The 10997-nt window shown below is 36.5% G+C and overlaps 1 protein-coding gene across 2 annotated transcripts in view; it reads left to right on the top strand.

Moving 5' to 3' along the window:
• Nucleotides 1–1382: 1382 nt before the first annotated feature.
• The window catches only part of Col12a1 (collagen type XII alpha 1 chain), a 104985-nt gene continuing 95370 nt past the window's right edge, over nt 1383–10997 (top strand). The window contains exons 1-8 of one of the 2 annotated variants that reach the window (XM_034483621.3): nt 1383–1517; nt 3012–3155; nt 3727–3786; nt 5468–5731; nt 5891–6055; nt 6932–7105; nt 8805–9095; nt 9516–10118. In XM_034483621.3, coding sequence (XP_034339512.1) covers nt 1454–1517; nt 3012–3155; nt 3727–3786; nt 5468–5731; nt 5891–6055; nt 6932–7105; nt 8805–9095; nt 9516–10118 — 1765 coding nt within the window. In that variant the 5' untranslated portion in view covers nt 1383–1453. The remainder of the gene's footprint in view (nt 1518–3011; nt 3156–3726; nt 3787–5467; nt 5732–5890; nt 6056–6931; nt 7106–8804; nt 9096–9515; nt 10119–10997) is intronic. The other variant, XM_076917762.1, reaches the window with a different exon arrangement.

Raw genomic sequence — 10997 nt, 5'->3', positions numbered from 1 at the left:
CTGTACTTCAATTGACTTTTCACAAAATTCGAAGAGGAGATGGGAACCTCTTAAAACAGAGGCAAACTTCTCACTCACAATGAGCAATATCTGTAGGCTGAGACTAAGATATTTAAGAAGCAAATGGCTGAAAATCATCTACTGTATTGAACTTGCTTCAAGTGTAATGATTTTCAAAGCACCGACCATGCACTGACAGTGAGTCAGTACAATGCTGCATGAGGAAGCATGATTACTGTGTAGAGAATATCATTATAAAATATTTCAGGAATGTCTTTGTGTAACGACTATTGTACATGGAGGCTTTTGTTCATTGTGGGGAACTAAAAATGAGTCAACATTCCATTGACACATGCATGATGCTGTACAGTCTTGTATGTAAACTGTTCCTTTCTGGACTTCACAGTTGTTTCTGTCATTGAGTTTCCCAAGATTTTATGCAAGTCATGTCTTTCAGTGCTGATCCTTCTTTTCTATTTCCCTTCAAGTTCTGTAAATAATTGCCCATCACTATAAATTGATGTTGTCTTTTCATAATTAACCATTGTCTTTTAAAGGGCCATACTGGCATTTTAACTTAAAAATGCTACTTCTTGTATGTACCGTGCCTGCTGTAAAGGCGATGACCATGTTGGTTTACACCTTGGAACACAGCAAATTGGTGGTAAACAGGCAGAATTCCAGTTTAAAAACATCTCCAGCACTGTTTATATACTCATAAATCATTAACATCTCATCTTAATATTTTTCTTATTTTAATATGAATATACATTTAAATGTATGTTTCCTAGTGAGACATATTTACTTTTTAAATGATTTCTCTGTTGCATTCAAATACATTTTAAAAGCTTCTGCCACAAACTGAGATGTATCAATCAACAATAACCAAGCAACAATGCAGAGATTGAACCAAGCCATCAGCGATTTTCTTTCTACATTATAAAAGAGTATGGTCTGTCACTGTTCTAAATTAACATCTATATGGTTGTAAGCAGGTTGTGATTTGGCATGCTTGTTCAAAGTGCACTCAGCATGTATTGAATTTCCTTAATTGTTATGTGAATTGTTTGCATATGTGGTATTATATGTGATTTAATGTTCTTGTATCCAAACATGTTTCTATTCTGCTTGATTTTGCTGGCCATTCTTGAATGGCCCTAGCAACTCAAGTATCAAGTGTTCTGTGCTGTCTTCTGTAATTTGTACACTTCCTGATGTTTTGTCATATCTTGTCAGCTTTTAATTTTTTTCTGATCCAACAAGATATCTTTTATATTTGTTGGAAACAAATTTATGCAAAGACAACTTTAGTAAGCTTTGCTCAACACAATTCTTCATTAATCATATTAACCATTTTCTGACATTGGAAAACACAACTGATCTCAACTCTCTTTTTGCAGTTAACCCACCTTCCGACTTGAATTTTAAAATTATAGATGAAAATACTGTTCACATGTCATGGGAGAGACCAGCTGATCCAATTGTGGGTTACAGAATAACAATAGAGTCTACAACAGGTGAGTTCCAAGATGCTGAGGTTTTTGGACAGAGACATCAAGATCATATAGTCTGCCAAAGCTCACACTTAACTGCAGGGAGGGTAAGAATGAGCAAGCCAGAGGGATTTGGTTGATGTTACCAGGTATTTGATGAACTCAGAGCTACAGATTCTAATCCCAATATTTCTAGTAAACAAGGCAAAGCCAAACAAAAACTTGTTTTGGAACGTTCTACTGTGTTTATACTACTGTGTTAATTAACCATGTTGCCCAAGTGTGGAGAACCAATGTCTAAAAGGTGGGAAAGTAACCATTTGCATCGGCTAAATGATAAGAAGTCTTCATTGGTTGGCAGTGAACATGGATATTGCCAATATTGTTAATCACCAGAGCTTACTTATCTCTTTGCCTTTTAGAATACCAGGAGTTTAAAATGCTTTCTCATCAGGGAGACTTGAAAACAAAAAAAAGACAGTATGGCCCAAGAACTGAAGAAAGAGTAAAAATGTCACCCTTTCCTGTTTCTCTCTAAGTACATTTGGTTAATGGCTTAATTTATTCTAAAGAGTATTCTAAAACAACCCAAATAGGATCCATACAGTTTCTAGACACTGGAAATATTGACTTTCAATGTTCAAAATGAGCACCGCAAGGATCCAATATCCTCACGTCCTACAGTGCTCCAGTTATTGTATGTAGCCCACATAGAAGCCAGGAGCATTTCTTACAGTCTTGCTATATGTGCTATCTTTCTTAATTATTCCTTGTGAAATATTTAATATAATCGATATATATATATACATATATAATATCATATATGACATATATGATATAATAAATATAAAATATAATTGAAGTATTAATAGGAATGCAGTTCATAGGCATTATCATGTTTTCTGATTGAATTAAGAGTTAAAAGAATCTAGACGGAAGTAGGCTAATCATTATGTAAGTAAATACTTAGTATATGATATCTTGAAACATGTAATACACAATTCAGTCAATTCAGAGGACTATTGGTATTAATAAGTGCATGGCCCACATTTGAATGTGTTTTTTTCTTTCTGTTCTAATCTATAATTTAAATTAGAACATAAATTAATTTATAATTTCTGTTAATAATATACTCTAATTTATAATTTAAAATTAAATTACTTCCTACTTGTATCTTATTTATAACATTTTTATTATTTCCTGATATCATAAAAATGATATGGTTTTGGTCTGATACTCTGACATACCTTTAACTTAGAAAAATTTCTAAGTTAAAAGCCTTTCAAGCTTTTTAAACTTTGAGTATGATTGTCAGATAAAGGCAATACCATTGCAAATATTAGTTTTCTAAAAATTCAAGGCCTTATTTTTGGAAGAATGTTTAAAAAAACCTCTTGGATGTCTTGAAAAATGCATATGGTAAAAGTTTCAGTTTTGGAGTATATTTAGACTTCTTTGTAACATCTTATTTTCAGAAAAGTTTATGTTGTATTTATATTTCTCTTTTTGTGTTTTCAGATGGGCCTACTAAAGAATTTACACTTGCAGCTAGTACCACTGAAACTCTATTGTCAGACCTTATTCCTGAGACAGAGTATGTGGTGACTATAACTTCCTACGATGAAGTAGAAGAAAGCGTGCCAGTTATAGGTCAACTAACAAGTAAGAACACATACAAGTTTAAGTACTTTAATTATCTTTCTGTTATTTTTATTTTTAAATTTGAAATAATATTTTGTATATTTTAAATTAAAATATCATGTCACTTCCTCCTCTCTCCCTCCCCACCCCAGAAACTGCCTCTCTCCATCTCCATCTGTGTCCTCCCCACTTTCAAATCGATAGCCTGTTTTCTTTGATTATTACTGTTACATAGATATATGTATATGTAGTTTGCAGACAATTTTCCAGCTTCAGGTTTAATCTTCTATTATATAGGTAACATAGAAGTTTCTACAATTCTAGTTATTAGTGGTTATGAACAATTCATTTATGCCTTTAACCTTGGTCTCAAGGAGTAGCACAATAATGTAAAAAATCATTTTGAAGTGTCTCTAAGATTTCATTAAAATAATTCATTTGTAAGGAAATCATTGTTTGGCACTTTGACCAACTGGGCAAGACCAAACATTTGAAACACAATATTAAAAAACAATGTATTTTTATGTTCTTACCATATATATTTTTTCTTTTTCCCATAATTTCTTTTGTTAATGATGGGCTTTTGACTCAGTTCAAACAGGTGGTCCAACAAAGACGGGGGAGCAGAAATCTGGAAAAACAGAGATACAAAGTGAGTTTCTGTAGTTTTGCTTGGATCTGTAGAAGTTACATGTACAGTGTAGAAGATGCTCTAATTACAGACAAAGCTTGATGGTCCTCCCTATATTAACAGCTATAAGCTTTCTCTAGAAGGAGTATAGATAGCAGAGAGAAATGTATGACTAAATACTTATAAACCTTGAGTCCTAACCTTCAGCCAATATTTCCTTCTACTACAAATGAGTAGCAATAAATGGTACTGACAGATACATGGGAGAAGACTGAGGGTCTTAGTGCTTGAAGCATCTCGAGTGCCGTGAAATACATGTTAAGTCTACTTGCATATTGAGCTCATCTCTGCGATGTTTCTGTTACCTTAGCTGATGACGTCAGCTTTCCCAATCTTCCCAGAGTTCCTACAGCCCATCTCTAAGGACTTGGTGAACACATAACCAGATGAAAAACACTTTTATTTATTTCGGCTGTGAGGCTCTTCGCCTCCTTTGTCTAACACTGCTTTGTGTAGCTTTCTAGAGTGAACTCCCAAGGAATTTCTTGGACTTCTGATTTTGCCACTTTGTAAGTTGGATTTATGACCCAGACTGACCATAAAAACATTATAAGCAGAAAGGCCTCTTTTTCTGGAAAATTTCCCTCTAGATCACTGTTTATTCTTCCCTCAGATGTCCAATAATCTAAAATGAAGTTTCTCTTATGTAGTTACATTAATATTTTCTCCAAACTATCAATATTTATTCTAAATCAAAATATTCTGTCAGATACGGTTTTTAATAGACCCAAATTATCCTATTAAACAGCATATAATTGTCTTGCACAATTTTCCAGGACCATTTTCTGCTCCTCTTTGCCAAATACTTTTTTATTATCTACCAACTAACTTCAAGGATAAAAACATCTTCAGAAATCCAATCAATGTTGCCTTGCAAATACAGATTTTTATGAAAACCAGCTTGCCTCCTTGACCACAGAAGAGCGTGTGGTCATAAAAGCCCATTGCATTCTAATCCCTTAAGGATGCCATATGGACATTTGTGCTTTTCACTTACCAGTATTTCCTCTTTTTGTTTAGTAATGGAGATTTTAGTTGTCAAATTTGAGTACATAGATAGCAAAGACAAGATATTTTGACTACTTTGCATGACGGTATGCATAGACTATACCAACTATAAACTTAGACATTTATATTGGAAAATATGACAGACTACTAAAACACTTTCTCTGCTGTTCAACCCAGACACATCTGCCTGAAGAGCACAAATTACATTTATCCGTTGATAAATAACAAGGCAGTGGGGGGGGGGAGGGAGGGGAGGGGCTCTGTTGATATTTCTTTTATGTGTCTCTCAGATGTTTTATGTAATCTTCATCTGGGGAAAACTAAAGATATGGTTCAGAAAAACAGGTTTCCACTGTATGTGCTCTGATTGAAGTATCCTGGGCAGTGTATCGCATGTCTAGTCATTTCTTTGCATATAGTACACAGCAATTTAAAGACATTCGATCCCATACATGGCTCATGATAAGTGTACTAAAATTACTTCAGTGTGCTTTTAAGATTGTATATTCTTTTAAGTGTGTAGATGGAAAACAATGGGTCAGATGTATTCTAATGAAGATTTTTGCAATGTCAGGTTGTCTTTTTAAAAGGTGGGCTCATTTAATCACTTAAAACTGTGTCAAATACATTTCAGAGTGCTCTGTCAGTGCCTGGACCGATTTAGTGTTTCTTGTGGATGGCTCCTGGAGTGTGGGAAGAAATAATTTCAAGTACATTTTAGACTTCATTGTTGCTCTTGTGTCTGCCTTTGACATTGGGGAGGAGAAGACAAGGGTTGGAGTTGTTCAGTACAGCTCAGATACCAGGACTGAATTTAACTTAAATCAGTATTATCGAAGAGAAGACCTGCTTGCTGCAATTAAAAAAATACCGTACAAAGGTGGCAACACAATGACAGGTATGTTTTAGAGATTATATTATTGTTTAAAATAAACAAAGTGTCTATTTTGAAGAGAAATTTAAGAAATTGGTTGTATAGTAAGCACCTTTGGAATTAATCTCGTAGTCTTTAACTTTGGGAAAATAGAGTAAATGAACATTTCTTTTTTTCCTTCAGGGGATGCCATTGATTACTTAGTTAAAAACACTTTCACTGAATCTGCTGGATCAAGAGCTGGCTTTCCTAAAGTGGCAATTATTATCACGGATGGCAAGTCTCAGGATGAAGTTGAAATTCCAGCACGGGAACTTCGGAATATTGGAGTTGAGGTTTTCTCTCTGGGTAGGTTGATTCTGACTGGCCATTTTTTTTTTCTAGCTCTTCCTCAGTACACTTGATGCTTAAGAAGATAAAGGTCGATTTCTTAGGGACGGATGCTGTCAAAAGTGCTTATTGCATTTTATAGGAAAGTATTTTGCCAAGTTGTCTTTGAGTAAAAATTCTGCTTATCTATTTCCTTACAAAACTCTCTGAGCATATGGATTAAGTGAGCTGATGTTCACATGCGTTGCCAGGTCTCTACTTTTCAAAGAACACTCTGCCAGTGATTCTAATAAAGATCCTCCTTGTGTTATCATTAAGTGGATTTCGTGCATTTTCTGCATTACACAACACTTGAAATATTCACAGGTCTACAGCTCATTCAGTACTTTGTAATAAAAAATATTTACAGATGGCAGAGACAAGGGATGACGTAGTTAGAACAAAGGCTCTTTCCATTAACCATTTGTTTTTCTTGTTGGCTGGCCACGTTTTGTGAAATAATAAAATCCTTTGTCATTGAATATTTGCTTTTCATCTACTATTATCTATATTTATTACATATCTACCTACTTGCCTATCTACCTATCATCTATCTATCTTCCTACATACCTATTGTCTGTCTGTCTATCTATCTATCTATCTATCTATCATCTATCATCTATTTGAGGTGGGGCTTTTCAATATATAGGTCTGGCTAGCCTCGAACTCTCTGAAATCTTCAAGCCTCTGCCTCTTGAGTGCCAGGATTAAAGGCAAGTGCCAAAGCAATTCTGGATTTTGAATTAAAAAGGATTAAGATATCTTCAGTTTTACAAGACTAAGAAATATTGCAAAAGGATTTTTGTAGTTGGTATGTTTCCCATTTTAACATACTCCTACCCTTTTGTTTTTAAGGCATTAAAGCTGCAGATGCAAAAGAACTCAAACAAATTGCATCCACACCTTCCCTGAAGCATGTGTTCAATGTGGCCAATTTTGATGCAATTGTGGACATCCAGAATGAGATAATCTCCCAGGTGTGTTCAGGAGTAGACGAGCAACTTGGTGAGCTGGTCAGTGGAGAAGAAGGTGAGTGCTTGTTTCTTGAGAGGGGATATATGTGCTAGCACTTTCTGACAGTGGCTCCTGCTTTGCAGGTATTCTAGAATAGACATATATTAGCCACTTCCTCCAGTGAATGACTGGTGTCTGAACTCAACTTGCTAATACCTTGGTATTATTTTCTCCCTCTACTGAAACATTTGACAAAATATTCATTTTTCTGTGAAGTTTCTGAACATTTTTGGGGGGGGAAGTTTTGATTAGACACAGTTTATTCAATATCTTAACTTTAATTAAAAAATTAAAATATGACATAATTTTCTCCTCTTTTCTTCCTCCAAGCCACTCCATGTGTCTCTTTGCTTCCCTTCAAGTTAATGGATTATTTTTGTTTGTTATTGTTACATATATATTTGTGTGCCTGTGTGTAAATGCATAGATATATAAATACAACCTGCTGAACCTGTTTAGTGTTATGTGTATGTATATGATTTCAAGGATCCACTTGGTATTGGATAAACATCAGGGCTTTCCCCTCTGGGAAAATCCATGTGTTCCACTCTCAACATTCCTTAGTTGCCTATAGTTCTTGGCCTAGGAGTGGGGCCTCATGAGATTCCTCCATTAATTAGACTTTTATAAAAAGTTTCTTGGTGTATATTATCTATCCATAATCAGGCTTTTCTGGTAGTTGATTTAATTATTTTATACTCAGACTTAAACAGTGGCAGATTTCAGACAATTATTTTTAGCATTCTAGAACATAAGTGAGTGACAGCATTGCTTCTACCAGCCCCCTTTCCACTACCACAGCTCCCTGTGCTCAAATCCCAGGCATCTTTCAAAGATTGGTCAGTTTGATGCTCCCACATCTGGAAGGCTTTCCATTTTTATCAGTTACCACTTCTAAGTACATAGAGGAGAGAAGAGGTATTTTACAAGTATCCATTTGAACACCGAAAGCCCTGGTATTTCCCCATGATCATCTTCATTCCACTCCAGGAATTGATAAATGGTTGAGTGTAGCTTGCACATGGTTCCATCTTTAATCACATGTTCATAAATTCCTTGGCTTTACTTCTCCCAGGACTTCTCAATGCTTCATAGGCTCTGAATTCTTTCTGTGTCTCTAGGTCTAATGGCTAATTTTCCCTCATCCTGGGTCTGTATTATCATCAAATCTACATGCCCACTTCCACTTTACTTAGATTCTCTCTCTTTACTTTAAACAGGTTAATTATTAGTGGAATGCAGTTTTGTGAGTGCCAAGGTCAGCCAAGGCTTTTGTTGTGCCTCTATTTGAACTTTCCTGCATGGGTAGTGGTGACCACATCATAGCTGTGACCATCTTTCTTCAGGGCCTGTATTGAGTAAACCATCAGTGTTCTGAATAGCTAGTAAACATCTATACTGGGACATGAAAATAAAGACAAGGAGTGAAATGCCAAATTCAAAATGAAAATTTTGGATTCAGAGAAGGATTTAACATTAGATATACTCTCATTAATTTATTCCAGAAATGTCTTCTCCCCACAAAACTTTATCCTGGCAGTAGGGCTCATACAGATGGAAGTAGGGAGAAAGGGTATCAGCCAGCACTTTTTGATACAGATGTTTTCAACTTGGATAAGAAGAATTGAAGGTCCAAATGAAAAACCTGATAGAGCTGTACTTCATTATTAACCACCACAAGCTTCTTCATCATCATCTTCTTCTTCTTTTTTAGTCATCGAGCCTCCTTCAAATCTTGTAGTCACAGAACTCTCATCAAAATACGTTAGGTTGAGCTGGGATCCATCCCCCAGTGCTGTGACCGGCTATAAGATCCTCCTCACACCAATGGCAGCGGGAAGCCGACATCATGCTTTGAGCGTGGGGCCCCAGACGACCACGCTCAATGTTCGTGACCTTTCAGCTGACACAGAATACCAGATCAGCGTTTTTGCCATGAAGGGTCTGACATCCAGTGAGCCCATTTCAATCATGGAGAAGACGCAGCCAATGAAAGTTCAAGTGGGTAAGGTGGCCATTTTATTGCTATGGTTGGACTACCACACCATGGTCTATTAGTTCAGACTTCGTTTTAAACATAGTATTTGCAGTATTTTTTCCTCCATTTTCTCCACAATGGAGTTTTCCTGGAACTGGCCTAGACTGGCTGGCTAGCAAGCCCTAGGACCTGTCTGTCTCCATGTCCTCAACACAGCGTTACAGACGACTTGGTTCTCATGTGGGCACTGACTATCCAAAGTGAAGTCCTCATGCTTGCTCAGGAAGCGTTTTACCCACTGAGCTGTCTCTCCAGCCTTGTAGCAGTTTTTTTTGAAAAGAAGTAGACTTACAAAGAAAGCGAGATATTTAGAAATATCTATATCTTAATTTTCTTATATTTTAATTTTATTTGTTTATGTTTAATGGATTTTCTTCCTCTCCACAGAATGTTCACGTGGTGTGGATATAAAAGCCGACATCGTGTTTTTGGTTGATGGTTCCTACAGCATCGGGATCGCAAACTTTGTTAAAGTTAGAGCCTTTTTAGAAGTTCTTGCAAAAAGTTTTGAGATTTCTCCAAACAGGGTGCAGATAAGCCTTGTCCAGTACAGCAGAGACCCTCACACCGAGTTCACATTGAAGGAGTTCAACAGAGTTGAAGATATAATCAAAGCAATAAACACCTTCCCATACAGGGGAGGATCCACAAACACAGGCAAAGCAATGACTTACGTCAGAGAGAAAATATTTGTGCCTAACAAAGGCTCCAGAAGCAACGTACCAAAGGTGATGATTCTCATCACAGATGGGAAGTCGTCAGATGCTTTCAGGGACCCTGCTATAAAACTCAGGAACTCGGACGTGGAGATCTTTGCAGTTGGTGTAAAGGATGCTGTGCGCTCAGAACTGGAAGCCATTGCCTCTCCTCCTGCTGAGACCCATGTGTTCACAGTGGAGGATTTTGATGCCTTTCAGAGGATATCATTTGAACTCACACAGTCTATCTGTCTTAGAATTGAGCAAGAGTTGGCAGCTATAAAGAAGAAAGGTTGGTAGAGCCTCCGAGTTCTAAAATCGTGGGTAGGGTTCTTCTTTGATTCATTGGGTACAAGGAAACTTTCAACTGCTATTGAAAACCATGGGACTTAGTGTACTTGGGTCTGACACATAACTTTCTCTTGGGTATGCATACCATTCCATTATGGGTGGAAAAAAAATTGCTTACCCAAAGTGAGATTTCCTCCCTTAGAATCTCAAGGAAGTCTAGGACCCAGCTTCATCACACCTATTTGTCATAGCCTAAACCAGTTTTGGAACTTTGAATTCTTTTTGTGGATTTTTTTTCTTGGTTGTTTTTGGGGCATGCTACCCCACATCCAGAATTCTCTATTCTTTCTTCTTGATTTGTCTAAATTGTGCTTTCCAATGTTTGCTTAAAAATCTCACACCCTTTTATAAGCCCTCCTTAAGATTTCTAGTATATTGCATCATTTACACATTTAGCTTTTTTTGTTAGTATTCTTTTTTTGTTAGGATACTTCCATATCTGTCCCATTTGTAAATCCTCAAAGGAAAATGTGCATCAAGCTTCCTCTCTGCTCATGATCAGTTTAATGTATGCTTAGTTTAATAAGTATTCTAAAAAACCCCATTCTTTTGTATATGTGTGTGTGTCATGATAGGCAGTGTGTGTGTGTGTGTGTGTGTGTGTGTGTGTGTGTGTGTGACCTCTGATGTCTTCGACTTCCACCTTGTTTGAGGCAGTCTTTTGTTGCGTTCTCCTGTGATCTCAGGCTAAATTCACTTGCCTCCAAGCCCCTTTTCTTGCTGTAGAAGCCCTAGGATTACAGAAGAACTCACTGCATGCAGTTTTATGTGGATTTGGGGAGGTCAAGTCAGTTCCTTATACTTGCATAACAAATGCTTT

This window comes from Arvicanthis niloticus, chromosome 21 (assembly GCF_011762505.2).
Source record: "Arvicanthis niloticus isolate mArvNil1 chromosome 21, mArvNil1.pat.X, whole genome shotgun sequence".
Classification (NCBI taxonomy): domain Eukaryota; kingdom Metazoa; phylum Chordata; class Mammalia; order Rodentia; family Muridae; genus Arvicanthis; species Arvicanthis niloticus.
The sequence above is the reverse complement of the archived record's forward strand: the minus strand, read 5'-3'. Positions and strand labels throughout refer to the sequence as shown.